This window comes from Melospiza melodia, chromosome 2 (assembly GCF_035770615.1).
Source record: "Melospiza melodia melodia isolate bMelMel2 chromosome 2, bMelMel2.pri, whole genome shotgun sequence".
In the NCBI taxonomy this organism is placed as follows: domain Eukaryota; kingdom Metazoa; phylum Chordata; class Aves; order Passeriformes; family Passerellidae; genus Melospiza; species Melospiza melodia.
Window position 1 is genome coordinate 90,627,753 of NC_086195.1, and position 17,697 is coordinate 90,645,449.

Consider the following 17,697-nt stretch of genomic DNA (forward strand, 5'->3'; position numbering starts at 1 on the left):
TACAATCTGTGTGTAGCTCAAAATAATTGCTTAAGTATTGAGTGTGTGCCTCTGTGTATATATGTAGAAGCAGAGGGTGATAATCTGTTTTTGTCAAGTAACTCTCTAGCTCTTTGACTTGTCCTGCAATGTAGAGAACTTGTATTTTGTGCACATATAGCTTAATGTATTTCTTGTTTTTTTTTTCTTTTATTTCCAGTAAGATGATCAACTTTTCAGTGCCAGATACCATTGATGAGAGAACAATCAACAAAAAGAAACTCACACCCTTCACAATACAGGTACTTAAACACAGCAAAATCCTTTGCTTTTCCCCTTAGGATGCTTTTGTGTAATCACTTAGAGGAAAGGCTGGTTCTGCCCAACACAGGCAAAGTTGTTTGTGGCACAGTGAGATACTCAGGTCCATGTCATAAAAACACAAAGACTTATATTCACATTTCTTTCCACACATATGAGCAACCTGACTAACCAAACACAATGAATAATGTTCACCAGATCAGAGCTTTAGATGCTTTGTGGTAGATGCTCTATGAATGCAAGAGCACAGAGATAATACAGTGACCAATTGCCATTGGAGTATCTCTCAGAAGGCTGAATCCCTCTTTTAAGGCATGGCAATGGACCTGAACTCACAACTGCTGTTGTTGCAGTCTGATGTCCTCACCAAAATACTAACTGTGACCCTGGAAGTGCCAGTGCAACATGCCTGGGATTGGACCATTGCTGTTGCATGCCTTTTACAAGCCAGTGTTTCACCTTGAATACTGAATCCCTCCTTTATTTCTATCACTTGCACATATCTATGATTTTTTAAATGGACAAAAAGGGTGTTAATTTTCACTACTTAAAGTTTATTGTGCTTCTCACACAGCAGTATGTAGAGAGATATTTTTATATGAACAACATCTATTACCTGGTACAGAGTATAAATAGATATATGGAATAGATATGAACCTAACCCAGTTTAGCCCTCAGCTACTCTGATTTGATGGAACATTAGCCAGACTCAAGTAAGCTCAGAAGCCATTAAATTGGATTTTTATGCTGTATACCTCGTTTTTCAGTTCTAATCATTTTGGTCAGCAGCATAACTTAATGATGCAGCTCAGATCAATCCCTGTCACATGTAGACATGATTTGATCAATATAGCTTCCACTTTAACTTAACCCTTTTACAGCTGTCTGCTGGAGAAAAGGCAATTAATTTGAAATGGTCCAATTTTTCTAGCTTATGAGAATTTACACTATGTCTCTCTCTGCATTTTATATCTAATCAGATCTCCCTGTCATGACAGCAGTGCTGAAATTCATGTGAAAAACTGCAAAGCTGTGTGATAAATTATATTTTCCTGGCCTCTTTGCCTGCCTTGCTGGCCCTCTGTTTACAAAGCCACCTTTTTGTATAGTGGTAGACCTGAGGATCAGATTTTCTTATTCCCTTTATTTTAAATGGACAGGAAATGGCAAAGGAACATAATGTTCCTGAAATATCACTTTTATTTCTGCCTGTCACTGTGAATCACTGAATCCCTCAGCTTCCTCTGCATGCTCCCAAACCAGGAGTCCATACTCCAAAGTTCAAAAAGAAAATGTCCAGATATTACCAGTTCTGACCTTGTCTGAACTGCAAGGCTAAAAACTCATCAGGTTTGTTCATACTGATTCCTGGGACAGCGTGTTCTTTGCAAACACTGCCAGCCAACAGCTTACTTGTGTCTTAGGTATCAGGGCTTTTGCAGTGCTCAGGGAGAGGAGAGCCTGGAATATCTGCCAGTTGATGGGGCTGTAGCTCCTTTCCTCCTCCCCGTGTGCAGCACTGAGTAGAGGAGAGTTTGCCCCATGCTGAAGCTACATCTGTATTTGAGCATGAGCTCGAGCAATAGACCTGGGGAGAGCCTGGCCTGGGTAACCAGCATTGAGCCATGACATCACTGTGAATGTAGCTGTATGCCCTGAGCTCCAGTGCCTTGTGACCTGACATTGGCCACTTCTGCCAAAATGAGGTCCTTTCTGTCTTTGTATTGAGACCCAGAATCTGTCTGTAAATCCCTAGGGGAGTCTGCATTCCCCTGCTTGCTGTGGCCAGACATGTATCCTGGGCTGAATCAAAAGAACTGTGGCCAGCAGGTCATGGGAAATGGTTCTGTCCTTGTATTCCCCTCTGGTGAGCACTCAGAGCACCCACCTGGAGCACTGCCTCCGGAAAGGCATGGTTCTGCGTGCTTAAATTGCATTAAATGCAATGAAGTTGCCTGCAGATTTCATTCATTTTGGCTGTGCTCCCTTCCTGTAGCCTCAGCTCTCAAGTTCTGCATCATTCAAAAGTTCTCATCTTTTCCTAGGAAAATCTGAACCTAGCCCTGAACTCTGCTTCAGCCATTGGGTGCCATGTTGTTAACATTGGAGCTGAAGACTTAAAAGAAGGGAAACCTTACCTGGTTCTGGGTCTTTTGTGGCAAGTCATCAAAATTGGACTCTTTGCTGACATAGAGATCAGCAGGAATGAAGGTATGTATGGCTCTTCCTTTCAGTGCCCCACTGTCATCACTGCAGAGTCTTTAGGATAAAGCTATTAAAAAAAACCAACTGGATTTTAATTTTTTTTCTTCAAGTATTTGTTGTCTGTTTTCTTGACTGGTCTAATTTTCCTTGCTTTTCACAAGCTTCAGCACTCAGAAGTCCAAGACTTTCTGCAGAGTTGTGTGTTCAGAGCCTTTCCATGCTCATTGGGTCAGGAATGGTGGTCTGCATCCAAGTATATTTGTGTATTGATGCTAAATCTGGGATAAGCAAATCTGCATTCAGGAAGCTTGACTCCTTCTTGCTCTTGATTGCCAAACATCTTTCTTTGTGAAATCATAATTATAGAATCATAGAATAATTTAGGCTGGAAGTAACCTGTGGAGGTGCACCTTGGAGATCTGACTCACCCATCCAGCCACCTGTTTCCACCCATACAACATCTTAAGTACAACATCTTAATGTCAGATGAGGTAGCTCAGGGGCTTTTCCTGTGTTTTCTGGCCAGCCTGTTCCAGAGCCCAACCACTCTCGCTCTGATTTTTTTTTTCCTAGTTAGAATCTAGTTGGAATTTCCCTTCTGGCACCTTGTGTCCACAGCTCCTCATCCTTTTCCTGTGCATACTGGAAAAGTGCAGATCTGGCCTCTCTATAATAGTTGAAGACAATACTTGCTCCCCTCTCAAACCTTTTTCCAGGCTAAATAGTCCCAGTTTTCTCATCCTCTTCCATTATATCACAAACTTCCATCCAAACATTTTTGTGTCTTTCCACTAAATTCGCTTCAGTTTGTCAATGTCTCTTTTATACTGGGGAGCCAGAAACTGGACCCAGCATTCCAGGTGTGTCTCACCAATGCCAAAATTCTCCATGAAGTAGCTTCATCACGAAGGCTGCGGGTGTACCTGCAGCCCACACAGCACCTCATCTTGCTGCTTTGTTCCCCATGCCTCTGGACAGTCCCTCACCCAACAGTGACACTTCTTTCCTCCAGTTTCTGTGCAGGTGTTACCTTCATTGCCTCACCCCTTTCACATTTCTGTCCCTTTCATTGCCAGAGCTGCCAGTTCCCATTTCTTTGTGGGTAGCCTTGCCCTGCTTATTTGCTATTTTTTTCCTTTCTGGTATTTTCTCCTTCACTTCTCATCTAAGACTTCATCTAAGGCTAGACAAGCCAAGAAAATTCTGATTTTTTTCAGGTTCTCTCTTTCCCTCATAGCCCTTTTCTGCAGCTGTTTCAGGTAGAACTCCCCTTTCTTGAACATGAGACCCTGTATTTCCAATGAATTTTCATGAGCACATTATATCAAGGCAGTAATACATCCCAACCTCTATGGGAATTACCTAGGATGCACTTAATATCATGTTGGATTTTCCCCATGTCATATCAAATAGTGGCTCAGAGTAGCTTAGAAGACATCTAATCCACTCAGGTTCTCATCCTTCGTTCATATAAGCTTTTAGCTAATAGCAGTTATTCATATTAATTCCCCAGAGAAGGTCTTTGAACATGGCACTATTAAATTGCATTCCATTTTTATTACTGTCATCTAGTTCCTTCTGTCTGGTTTCCTGATCATCCTCTGTATTGACTATGCCACCTATTGACTATCATCTTCACATTTTTAGCATGTTGTAAGTATTTGTGCCAAGATAATTGATGCAAAAAAAAAGGAGAAAACATTAGTCCAAAAATCAATCCACAGTCAACTCCACAAGAATCCTTCTTCCAGCCTTCTGGCAGTGTCAACACTGTTCTCTTCATAAAGTCCTCTGTCTATTTTCAAATGCTTTTATTATCCCCCTCTGGTCCACTTTAACCCCATTGCACCCTATATCAAATTATCTGTGTAATTATCTCCAGTTATGGTCTGTATCCACTGTTTCCTTTATGTAGCCAATCCATAATTCTTTCAAGGTCTGACAAAAGATACTGGAACAAAATCAGAGCAATGTAACACACTCTCCTTTTTTTACCACATTAATAGTTAGTTTCCTTGTTAGTTCCTTTCAAAACTCATTCTAAAGCCTTTCATAGTCCAAGTTTCAAGGGTCAATCCTCCCATCCTGCCTGTTCCTCCTTTTGTGAACATAATATCAATTTGTCTGTGTAAATAGAGTATCTCCTGAATTGACAGATGAATTAGCCCTGCTGGCCCACAAGCCCATGAGGTCATGTGCAAGTGTTCCAGAATGCCTGTGTGAATCCAGTTTCAGTGTGAAGGTCACTGAGATTTCTTCCATCTAAGCTGCAAAAACCCTGTGTTCATATTTTCATTCCAAGCTTACCCCTGTGCTCAGCATCACTGCATCCAGCTCTGCACTGCTCAGCACAGAAAGACTTGGACCTGTTGGAGTGGGTCCAGAGGAAGGTCACAGAAAGGCTCAGGGTGCTGGGCACTCCTAAGAAGTTTGGCTGAGAGGGCTGAGATTGTTCAGCCTGTAGAAGGGAAGGTTCCAGGGAGATCTTATCACAGCCTTCAATGCTTCAAGGGGCTTATGAGAAAGATGATTACATAATTTTCAGTGGGGCCTGTTGCAATAGCGAAAGGGGTAATGGTTTTAAACAAAAGAGGGTAGATTTAGACTGGATATGAGGAAGGAATTTTTTGCAATGAAGGTGGTGAAACACTGGCAGAGGTTGCCCAGAGAGGTGGTAGATGCCCCATTCCTGGAAACATTCGAAGTCATGTCAAATGGGGCTCTGAACAAACTGATTTAGTTGAAGTTGTCCCTGCTCATTGCAGGGAGGGTTGATAAGACCTTTATACTCATGGGCAGTTCTTAGACCACACTGAAATTGTCTTCCACTTGAATATGATCCACTACTAGATACACAAATTGCAACCTTGGACTCTATTGGTGAGACCCTTTTTCTGTTTACATCCTCTCTCATGCTAACCCAGTTTGAATTTTAGCAACATTTTGGCAACTCACATTTTACAAACTAGGGCAGGAAAACATGAAAGAGAGAAAACAGTTATACATTTTCTTCGACAAGTAGTCACATCATTATTTTTATTTTTTTTTCCTGCTTAGCCTTGATTGCTCTTCTGAGAGAAGGAGAGAGCCTGGAGGATCTGATGAAATTGTCTCCAGAGGACCTGCTGTTAAGATGGGCAAACTATCATCTGGAAAATGCAGGATGCAATAAAGTCAACAACTTCAGCTCAGACATCAAGGTATGAGAAATACTGACCAACAAAAGCAAAACAGCAGCTCTACACCCAAATTCCTGCCCTCCACACGGGCTGTGCACTGAAACACTCCAAGCAGCTGAACACATGGAGCTGGGTACATAAAATGCTTTCATTGGGGTTTACCTTTGCACTTAGTAGTATTCCTTCTCTTCCTCCTGACCTCCCAGTTATCACTGCCAGCTCCTGCACACCAGATGCCTGGGAAAGGAATGGCTGCTGGCTCTGGACAGGGCATTAGATGCTGTATTTTCAGTTCCTTGCCTCTATTGCTCAGCTCCTTTCCAAATCTCCCTAAATTACTCTTGACCGGACTTTTGTTTGGAAAAGCCTGGACCTTACTCAAACACGTAGAGAAAGATGATTGAGCATTTCCAATTCCCCTTGATCTTTCCTACTTGATCTTTCCTTCACTGAGGCTATGTGCTCCTCTGTCCCAACATTTGCTATAGCCCTGAATGCAGTTTTCTGTGAGTTTCAATTCACTGGGACTATTGAAATAATTCACTGGGGCTACAGCTAGACAGGGAGACTCGTGCAAGGCTGGGTCTGTAGTCTGGCAGCATTATTTCATATACTCAGGACCTCTTGAGCTTGTGGGTGCAGATTTCAGCAGAGCTTTCTCTGTAGGACCTTTGTTGTTCTCAGACAGATGTAGCTGAGCCTCAGTGGTGCCCACTGATGAATTTCAGATCCTAAAACCCAGTGTGAGTCCCAGACAGCATTCCAGATCTGTAGAGGGTGTATAAGGGAGGGTATCTGAGCTGGCTTACAAGAAAGCCAGGGGCTGGCCAGCACACCAACCTCACCTGACTTCTCTGCTCCCAGAATGGCTTGGGAAAAATCCAGCTCCCATGGTACCTGGTCATAGGCTTCACTAGGGACTGAAACATAAGCACAAGCATTTAATTGAAATACAGAAAAAACCCACCAGGGAAGGCAACAGGAGGGGTAGAGAGTCACATCTGATAGTACAGTTTTTATTGTAACAGATTTTTGGTTGACTGGGTGGAGGTGACTGGAGAATATCCATGGAAAGGGAAGGGAATGGAGTCTTTCCCATCTTTCTGTGTGCTGGCCAAAAAGACTAGGGTTCAGCTGGTTAAATCTTATCTACAGCTGAAAGATAAATCACGATTCTGGTGTTTAGAGTTGGAAAAGAAGGCACACATTTACAAGATTACAGTGTTTACAGGCATTCTCTAACTGAGTCTGTCTCCCCACCTCATTTCTGTTGTAAATAACCACTTCCTAGATAGAGTACCTAGTAATACAGATGTAAAATATTTAAAATAATTCAGGTAGTCTGCTTAATATTTTGAAGAGCATCAGTTGGGTTAGTTAGTCAAGTCCCTAGACATTAAAATGTAGCTTCATTTTCAGTTCTTTGAGCTCTTTTTGAAGTGAGTTAATATTTTTCACATAAGGAAGCAGCGTTGTATTTCACAAAAGATTAAAGACACAACATGATAAACCCTTCTCTTGTTCTTGCCCTTTTGCCTGAAAAATGCTAGTATTGTTGTCAGTGTTAACTTTTGTCCTTGAAAACTATGCTTTCTCTTCCACAACTGTTCCAGCCTTGCTTTGAAATCTACTTTAAACATCTGCTTTCTCCTTCTGCATTTTCTTTTATTAAATGCTCAGCAGCCTGACTTCTACAGCATTATAAAGGTATGCATTTTCTTACCTCTAATTTTACCTTCAGATTAAGTGAATTCTGATATCATTTTGTTGTTGCTGCCCTTTCTGTAAGTTCCACTCACAGCATTCTTGTCTCGTGTGTTGGGCATTCTCCAGCACATATATATTGTGCTGGAGAAGGGGAGAAATAGATTTGGCAAACACAGCATAAAGTAGGAATTGCTAAGTGCTTCCAGCTTAATTAATTTAATTATGTAGCCCAATGATCGATGTAATAAAAATGAAGCATGCAGGCACATTGTTCAGGGGAGCACTGGCAAGCAAAGGGCTGAGCTTTAGATGTAATTTTTCTTCCCTTTAATTTCTCTGTCTGTCACAGGACTCAAGAGCTTATTACCATTTGCTGAACCAAGTTGCCCCCAAGGGAGATGAAGAAGGCATTCCAGCTATTACTATTGACATGTCAGGATTAAGGGTAAGATGAGATAAGTTTGGAGTAAATGCCAATATTTTCTGTCCATTACTTGCATTCCTGGCCAACACAGGGCTGCGCTGGGATGTCAGAACCAGCAAATTCTTTCTTGCATTGCAACACGCTTGTAAATCAGAAATCAAAGCTTCCAAAGAATTAAAGAAGAATTAAGAATTATGTGTTTGGATTTTTGTTAGCTAGTAACTCTGAAACTTCAGCAACCATTTAATCATACTGATAAACTACCAGCATGTAACAAGTGTATTTAAATACATTTATCTGTCCATCACATTTATGTGGAATTTGGCTGTAAAAGCAATATAGTGAGGTGGCTGAATCGTCGGCAAAGCCCATTTGAAAACACAGACTTGCCATCAGTAAAAGTGGGAACGGGAATAGCTGTAAATCCATCAAGGAGCTGCTTTAGCAGCTAGATGCCCACAAGGAGACCCAGGTGGGCTGGGTGCAGTGCTGGGGAGATGAGGCTGACATCCCATTTGTGCTGGGCAGGAGAAGGATGACGTGCAGCGAGCCGAGTGCATGCTGCAGCAGGCCGAGCGCCTCGGCTGCCGCCAGTTCGTCACCGCCACTGACGTCGTCCGCGGCAACCCCAAGCTCAACCTGGCCTTCATCGCCAACCTGTTCAACAAATACCCTGCCCTGCATAAGCCAGAGAACCAGGACATCGACTGGGGCTCCATTGAAGGTCGGGAAAATGCAAATATCTCACGGTGCACTGTGGTGTTTCCCTTGCATCTCCTTCTGTTCATGGTTCAGTGCTGTTGGGGGATAGAAGATAAGAAAATAAAGATAGTGTATAAAGCAATCTTACCCCTAAGGAGTTGCAGCTGGGCCAGTTATGAAAGATTAGGAGCAGGCTTGACTTTAACAGGCCACAGCTGTAACCAATGAGAAGAAGAGCACTATAAAAGAGTGGGGTGGCTGATTGAGAAGGGAGCTGGAGTTGGTGCTCTGAGGAGATGACCATGAGAAACACCAAGAAGATATGAAACTTTTGTGATAAGTTGACAACAGTATGGAAGCCCTGCAATAAGATGACAACACAATGGGCTGTAAATTCAGTTAGGGTTTCCTCTCAAGACACTTACATTACTGAAGTGTGGTGTTCTGCAGGCCTTTGATTGATGTGTCTGTTGTTTTAGGTGAGACAAGGGAAGAAAGGACATTTAGGAACTGGATGAACTCCCTCGGTGTTAATCCACGAGTAAATCACTTGTACAGGTAAGATGAGGTATTACACTTCCTTCAGATGATAAATACAGCCAGCAAGTTGATTGCAAGAATATAAAAACTTCTGGGCCCTATAAGAATATATGCTGCTTTGTGTTTCCCAGGGAACTAAGTTTACCTCTGCTAATAGTTGAATTATGTTTCTTTCCTCTGTTCTTTGGACAATAATGTACCTTTGTTGTTTTCAGTGACCTGTCAGATGCCTTGGTTATCTTCCAACTCTATGAAAAGATCAAAGTGCCAGTAGACTGGAACAGGGTGAACAAACCACCATATCCTAAACTGGGTGGCAACATGAAGAAGGTACAAAAAGCTAGAATATCTCCAGTAGTGATGCCTTATCCTCAGTGAATGCCTGAATAATTTCAAACGGCAGTGTGGGTATTCATGTTGCTCTGCAGTCCCAAGGAGAGCACCTTAAATGATTTTTGTGCTTTGTCAGTGGATAATTTTTCATTCTGAAAAAGAAATCTACATTAGACTCACTCGCTCTGTTGACAGGTAAAAAATATTTGTTACATAAAAAGACTTGACAACTTTTGTATCAGTATTTAGAAACTGTATTTGCAGATCCCTTTTGCTACTGCTTTAGGCACTGATTGTAATGCATCTGGACCGTGAGAAGCATGGCACCAGCTTAATTGCAGCTGTCTGGATCACTGCCCTCCACTTCAAATGAAGACGGTGATGATAAGCATTCTTGATCAGATGCATCAAGAACCAATCACACAGTTGCTGCTAAATGCAAAGCTTTCTCCCAACTATCTGGATGAGTAATTGCATCCAGTTAGGCCAGAGTGATCAACCCATCTAAAATATTGGCTGGGACGCTAATCCTTTGTCTCAGTGCAATGCCACAATGCTGGAGCTACCCATGAGCCATACACTTTTATTTTCCAGGCTAATCTGCTTTTCAGGCCCTAATAATGAAGTATAGCATTTTCTTCTATGTTAAATGTTCAGAATGGTATTTTTGGGATGGATCTGCCTGCTGGTAGTCAATCAGCTGATCAGCTGTTCTATCACAGAGCCCAGTGTTCCTGTTTGCCCAGGAGGATCTAGGCTGAGTGATCCAAAGAATTTAATGTAATAGTGTCTTGTCCTCTTTCTTTTTTTTTTTTTTTTTTCCTATATTTTTGACCCTGCCATAACAGCTTGAAAACTGCAACTATGCAGTGGAACTGGGAAAGAATCAAGCCAAATTCTCCCTTGTTGGCATTGCTGGGCAAGATCTGAATGAAGGAAACCGTACGCTCACACTGGCCTTAATCTGGCAGCTGATGAGAAGGTAGGTCAGAGCATTTTGGTGTGCTCAGTTTGCATTGCAGTAGTTTCCTGATGCTCTCACTGAGGAGGCTCCATAGGCTACAGCCTTCTCACTCCTCTGTTTGCACTTCAGTTCCAGGGCACAGTGACCTTCTGCTCACTCCTTCTTAAGGATGTGATCAGAGCACACATCTTGTGGGCAAGGCCACTACAGTCAGCTCATGCAGAAGATTATTATTGTCACTACCTGCATAGCAACAAGAAATGTTTGTTGCATAGAAGAGAAGAAAAGAAGTTAAAAGGTCTCTGTATCAGGGAATGGGGACAGTGTCCCAGAAACAAGGAATTGATGCAGCAGTTTTGTAAGCTGCTTCCTGAATGGGTATAACTCAGTACCTCTCCCCATTTTAATATAATTCTCTGTGTGTGCATGTTGCTGTGTTTAAGAGTGCCATAACTGAAAGTAAAGAGCCCCATTAGTTAGGAACTGAATACAAACTAAATTCAGACTCTAGAGAAAGGTACAGGCTTATCAGTAAGGTAGTTAAAATACGGATGAGGTGATTATTTACCATCAGTTTGGGATATCTTTCCAAGGTGTATGCTGATATATAAGCAAAATACTCCAGGCTTGTTTTTTATGCAGAAGGTCAGTCTTAGGTGAGCAGAAGGATTCCCTTCTATCTCTAAAATCAGTGATTATTTTTTAAGCACTATGAGGATGAGTAATTTTACAATGAGATACATTGAGAGGAATTCCAGGAATTTTAAGTAACCAAAACTTTTAACATTCTCAAAACAGTGATTAATGAATTGGAGATGAATTAAACTCTTTAGATTAACAATTGTGTTATAATATAAATCATATGCATCGTGAGTCTGTGTGAGGCAGAGGAATATCAGATCATTGGGATGATCCCAGACAAGCTGTGCACATACAGGACAGTTCTGAGCTTACAGCAGACTTTGAGCAAATATCCTGGCTTCCCTCTTAAGGTACACCCTGAATATCCTTGAAGACATTGGTGGTGGAGAGAAGGTCAATGATGAAATCATTGTCAGCTGGGTCAATGAAACACTCACTGCAGCTGGGAAGAATTCAACCATCTCCAGTTTCAAGGTACAGGATTTTTTTCTGAAATCTCTGCTCAGGAATCTTATTCAGAGTGCATGTGTGTCTGGTATGTAGATGTGTGTATGCCTATACACACACACTCTACATTATGATATAACTCACTGCATAGCTTGATTATTTTTTCATTCCCTTTTAAAAGCTTGTTCAAATACATAGGTTTTATTCAAGGGACTTTATTGTGAAAAAGTAATAGAAATATGATATGAACACTACAGGAAACACCTCGAATTCCAGTTTGGCTTGGGAAATCAAAGGATGGAGACAGGAATGATGACTGGAATTAAGAAAGAACTGCTGTGTAGTTGGTTGTGAATCAACAGCAATTACAAATGGCAGTATTAAAATGAACAATAGCAATATATTTATAACCTGGTAGTACCATCCGGGGGTACCTTGCCCTATTTTGCAAGGTACCACACAAACACAGAGATGGACAATTTTCTAGAAATTCCAATTCCACTAACCACACAGTGTCTATGACACTTCCCAAGCTACGGAACACTCCATGGATATAAATCAGCAGTTTGCACCAGGCAGGAACAGATCCATCAAACTTCATGTAATGAGTTCAGGAATCACACAGCTGGTCCCTCTCACCCCTCCCATCAGTAGATGTCTATCAGCATCATCTCCCCACAGGAAGCAAATGCACTAGCCCTGCACCCCATCTTTTGCTTTAATGACACTGTATTCTATGACAAGGTGACCTGCTTCTTGGGTGAGGGAAAGGCTGTAGAGGTTGTCTACCTGGATTTTAGTGAAGCCTTTGACAGTGTTTTCCACAACATTCTCTGGGAGAAACTGGCTGCACATAGCTTGGACAGTTGCATTGTTTGCTGGGTAAAAACTGGATGGCCAGGCCCAGAGAGTGTTGGTGAACAGAGTTACATCCAGCTGGCAGTCTGTCACCAGTGGTGCCCCAGGGTTCAGTTTTGGGAGTGTTTAACATCTTTATGGACGGTCTGGACAAGCAGATCAAGTGCATTCTCAGTCAGTTTGCAGAGGACACCAAGCTGGGTGGGAATGGTGATCTGCTGAAAGGCAAGAAGGCTCTGCAGAGGGATCTGGACAGGCTGGATTGATGGATCAGGGCCAGTTGTATGAGGTTCAACGAGGCCAAGTGCTGGGTCCTGCACTTGTATCACAACAGCCCCAGGCAATACTACAGGCATGGGGAAGAGTGGCTGGAAAGCTTCCCAGCAAGAAAGGACCAGAGAGTGCTGGTCAACAGTGGCTGAACATGAGCCAGAGTGTACCCAGGGGGCCAAGAAGGCCAATGGCATCCTGGCCTGGATCAGCCATAGTGTGGCCAGCAGGACCAGGGCAGGGATTGTGCCCCCTGTTCTCAGCCACACCTTGAATCCTGTGTCCAGTTCTGGGCCCCTCACTACAAGCTGAGTTGTAGCTTGTGCTCCTCACTGAGGTGCTGGAGCATGTCTGAAAGGCAGCAAAGCTGAGAAAGGATTTATGTTCCAGAGCCTATGAAGAGCAGATGAGAGGGCTGGGGGTGTTTAGCCTCAAGGGAAGGAGGCTCAGGAGAGGCCTTATCACTCTCTACAACTGCCTGAAAGGAGGGTGTAGCCAGGTGGGGCTCAGTCTCTTCTCCCAGGTAAGAAGTGACAGGACAAGAGGAAATGATCTTGAGTTTGCAAATGGCCAGGGAAGGTTTAGATTGGATATTAGGGGAAGTTTCTTCCCTCAAAGGGTTGTCAAGCCCTGGAACAGGCTGTTTAGCGAAGTCACCATTACTGGAGGATTTAAAAAATGTGTAGATGTGGAGCTTAGGGATGTGATTTAGTGGTGGACTGGGAAGTGCTAGATTAAGGGTAGACTTGATCCTAAAAATCTTTTCAAGCCTAAATGATTCTGTGATGTTTCATCCCTTGGGTAAAACAAAAAATCCTAGAAGGAGTCCTTAGTCTGCCTTAGATAAAAAAATATTCTAAGCAGCCCTTTGTGAAAATCTAGATGGTATTTGACTGAATTGTCCATTGCTCTTGAGTCTAGACTCTGGCTTTGTGGGAGTTCTGTCATCCTGTTCTTGCACTTAATTTTATTTTTTGTCTATGCAGGATAGCAAAATCAGCACCAGCATGCCAGTCCTGGATCTCATTGATGCCATTCAACCAGGGTCAATCAAGTATGACCTCTTGAAAACAGAGGACCTGAATGAGGAGGAGAAACTAAATAATGCTAAGTATGTTTCTGCCCAGTGGCACTTAGCATGAGTTACCTGCTTACATTGTCCTAACTCTGTCTTTAAAAATGACTCTGCTGTCCTTTTCATCTGGCACAACCTCATGTGAGAAATACCAGCCGAGTTAGAAGCATGAAGGCAGGGAGTTAGGTAGTAAAAAGAGTATCAGTGGAAATACAGTGTGTAATGTTGTAGTTCCTGCTTCATAAATCCCTAGAAAGGATTGAAATCACTTGGTTTCACAAGCTCCTATTTTCTCATATTAAATTTAAAATTCTTTCAGATATCAGGGAACAATGCCAACCAATAGTGAAGAGGGATTAGTGACAGCTCTTTAGTCACCTACAGGTAGAAAAAGGGCATCTTTAAGAGAGAAGGGGCAGAACAAGATTCATGCCTGAAAAACTGGTTCTCTAGATGTGGTTATTGATTTTTTTTCCCTGAATGCAAATGATTTCCTAGCAGAGAGTCAATTCTGGGGGCATGTCCCTCTCCTTTCAGAGTTACACAGATCACCTCCTGGTCTGATCATCAGTTTAATTTCTCTTCTGTGCAGTAACTGCAAAGGAGAAAAGGATGACTGTAAAGCAATCAGAGCTGCCATTATTTTTGTAAAGACTTTTCCCACTGTTCTTTTCCCTTCTATTTCCTACCATCTGTTCTCCTTTTTTTTTTTGCAATCCTATGTGTACTTTTCTCTGTACTTTATTTCTTCATTCCTCTGCTGTTCTTTCCCTCATTTCTCACCCCTGTTCCCCCATGTTCCCAATGTTTCTCTGCATTTTGGGGGAAATTTCACAAATGTATGTGCTCTGAAGTGGAAAGAACCTGGGATTTTCTAGCTTTTTTAAAAACATAGAGAGAAGAGACAAACTCACTGGAGAACAGCCAGTGTCTCTGAGCAGGTAGATGGGAATGTCAACCTACACTTTCTGGGTATGACTGAAATAAGTCCCCAGATGTTGATTTCCAACAACACTGATTTCCACTGACATCAGCCTTCTGCTTCTATCCTTGCAAGTTTATGTGCAAACAAGCCTGAGTCTCAAAGATTGAGGGGGGAGCAAGGTCATAATGGGTGGTTTTGAGGCTAATCTTTTAGGGGATGGAAGATTAAATGTTCTGTACCAAGACCTGCAGATCCCATCCTGCAGGTAATCAGTGCTCTAACCATCAGGGAATGCACTCTGCCTTTTATTAGAAATGTAGTTCTTTATGAACTTGTCTAATACATTCCTATAGAAAAGTTTAACTTTGCTAAATCAGTGAAACCCACTGTGGTATTGATCATGTAAAACACTTAACAGGGGGAAAATTATTGCTTCTGCACTAATTTCCGTCTTTATTTTTTTCCTTTTTTTCTCCCACCTCTGCAATGCAGATATGCCATCTCTATGGCAAGAAAAATCGGAGCAAGAGTCTATGCCCTTCCAGAAGACCTGGTCGAAGTAAAACCCAAAATGGTCATGACAGTGTTTGCTTGCCTTATGGGAAAAGGAATGAAGAAAGTTTAAAGCACAAAAGACTTGCACTGATGCCTGTTGTTTGTCCTATAGATTCCTTCAAACTGGATGCTGTTCTCTGTATCAAATAAATATGCAGGGTGCTCATGCTCTTAAGGCATGAATGCTATACATGGTTCCAGGCAGAACCATGCAGAAGTTGTGTATTCACATGTATCCAGGAAATACTTTCTGCTTGATTTCTTTGCCTTATTTTTCCACTTTGCTAGCTAAAGCCATTTCATATTCCTAAACAAGTTTTTGACACTGAGGCCTAAGCATATCCTTTCATTAATGGATACCAGGGTTTTCTGTGGAGGTCACCCAGTGACAGACAGCTTTTAGGACTGTGAAATGTTATACTCTGCTTCTGCCTGAAAATGTTGTCATGCTTTTTGTAGCATTTCTGCCATACTTACCTTCAGTTTACACCTGGAATAACAAAACAAGTTTCCTCAAGCCAATGTAAGTAGTAGTGACTATTTCTGCAGAGGTTGGATCCTCTCAGGAAATTCTTGTGGAAAGAAATAAGTGTTTGGTGTCTGTGACGTGTTGCTGGTATGTAAACTGAGCAGTACTTTTCCCTGCAAGTTATGCCTCTGCCATCCATGGCATTACTCACAGATTACATTACTGCTCACCAAAAAAAACCACACTGCAGCCTGGTGCTCCAAGAACATCCAAACTCTGGAACCTTGGCAACAAACATTCTCCAAAGGATAATTCATTTTTATGTCATAATATGCTTTAAAATGATTGCAAAGAATGATAGTAATGAAAGCCATGTTAAAGAAACTAAGGGAATGTACTCAGTAGCAATACAATGAGAAGTGAACAAAGGGATGCAGAATGACATATTTATGTACAGAATAAACATTCAATTGTTAACTTCACAGACTTGCACTCAAGGGGCAGTTGCTCTGATTGAGGAGAGCATTTATACCTGTGCTAGCATAAGAAACACGTGCTAAAATGCTCCCCTGAACCTGGGCTGGGATCCTCAACAGAGCTAAATCAGTTTTGCTTTGCAGCTAACAAGGCACAGTAAATTTGCCTCAGTTGAGGTCCTAGCCCTGTCTATGGATAGTCAGTGGGATATATTTGCACTGAATCTTTTCCTTGGCATGAGACATTTACTGGCCTTTATGTGGATTTTACTGTGGTGAAATGCAAAAGGAGGGAATTTTGCCTTAATGCACTCCTGTTGACACAGTTCTCTCCCTCTCCCCCTACCTTGCCTCCAGCCCTTCAGAACTGCCTTAACAAAGAACCAGTAGTCTATGACATGAGAAGTCCCCCCAAATAAAATGTTCTATAAAGCCAAATGTGTAGTTCCTTGCTTTTAGTAGTGGATGTGCTAGTTGGTATGTGTCATGGAGCTGAAATGGGGACAGAGGTAGAAATAATCTGTGGGCTCACTGAGAATGTGTCTTCTGCGTCGTTACTGAAACCACAGATTGCAGAGAATGGAAAGAATTCTTTCCTGGGCCATTTGTGAAAATTCCCCTCTGAGACACTGCCAAAGATGGGACATTGTTCTGGCTGGACATACAGTATGATTTCCCCATTTGGTGCACTGCCCATCATCCTCTTCCTTTGCCCAGGTACCCATAAATTTTGCTTCTTTAAGCATTCTGCAATGCAAATATGCTGCCTTGTTTCTGCAGGAATGGCCAGATCCTGATCTGATCTGACTGCCCTGTTCCTCTTAAGAATTTAATGCAGGATGAGAAAAGTACAGCATCCTAAACCCCATTCTGTCTGGTCCCAGTATTTCCCAGTACTTCCAGAGGAGGAGAACATCCAAAGTGCTATACTATGGAGATGCCATCCCAGCTTCTTGCCCAGGAAGGGGAGTTATGAGACCATGGCCCCTGCACTACTCCTCCTCCTCTTTCCTGGTGTGGCACCTGCTGTTGCCAGAGAAGAGGGGTGGCACTGAAAAGGCAGCTCCACCTCCTTTGTGATTGACTTGGGAGTCCTTCAGAGGTAAACCAGAGAGAGGAAACTCTGACTGCAGAGCTTCTCTCAGGTGGGATGGCCATTTGTTGTGTGAGTTTCATGCACATTTGTGTGTTTGCAAAATGAAGGGGCCAATTTTTGTTGAATAAATGGTGTAGATCTGAAAGGACTGGGTAACCCTGCCTGAAGACAGCCCTGCTTCAGGTTCCTTGTTTCAGGGAGATGGTGTCACCCCAGACTCGGGGGCAGTCATGAGGGATGAAGTAGATGACAGATTGGGCATGGCAGCAGAACCAGGGTGAGAAAGATGGCTTTTCCCTTGACCCCAAATGAATGCAGGTGTTTGCCATCCCCAGAGAGCAGAAGGGATTTTCAGGCATTTTCCATTCACCAGCTCTTAGCAACTCAGCTTTTTGCACAGGGGTAGGATTTTTAGAGGAGCCTGCTGAGATGGGCAGAGAGGAGGTTTCCATACATCATGCACTCCCACCAGGCAAGGCATGGGACTTCAGGGGCTCTGGGGACTGAAAGCTGCCTCTGCCTCAGACTCT

The 17,697-nt window shown here is 42.6% G+C and overlaps 1 protein-coding gene across 4 annotated transcripts in view; it reads left to right on the plus strand.

The window, feature by feature from the left end:
- LCP1 (lymphocyte cytosolic protein 1) overlaps nt 1-16,509 on the plus strand; it is a 50,217-nt gene extending 33,708 nt beyond the window's left edge. For 2 of the 4 annotated variants that reach the window (XM_063149319.1, XM_063149317.1), the window contains exons 6-17: nt 200-281; nt 2,346-2,511; nt 5,563-5,705; nt 7,365-7,391; nt 7,741-7,836; nt 8,344-8,539; nt 8,997-9,075; nt 9,273-9,387; nt 10,239-10,372; nt 11,347-11,470; nt 13,558-13,682; nt 15,064-16,509. In XM_063149319.1, coding sequence (XP_063005389.1) covers nt 200-281; nt 2,346-2,511; nt 5,563-5,705; nt 7,365-7,391; nt 7,741-7,836; nt 8,344-8,539; nt 8,997-9,075; nt 9,273-9,387; nt 10,239-10,372; nt 11,347-11,470; nt 13,558-13,682; nt 15,064-15,196 — 1,420 coding nt within the window. In that variant the 3' untranslated portion in view covers nt 15,197-16,509. The remainder of the gene's footprint in view (nt 1-199; nt 282-2,345; nt 2,512-5,562; nt 5,706-7,364; nt 7,392-7,740; nt 7,837-8,343; nt 8,540-8,996; nt 9,076-9,272; nt 9,388-10,238; nt 10,373-11,346; nt 11,471-13,557; nt 13,683-15,063) is intronic. The other 2 variants (XM_063149320.1, XM_063149321.1) reach the window with 2 other exon arrangements.
- Nucleotides 16,510-17,697: the final 1,188 nt, after the last annotated feature.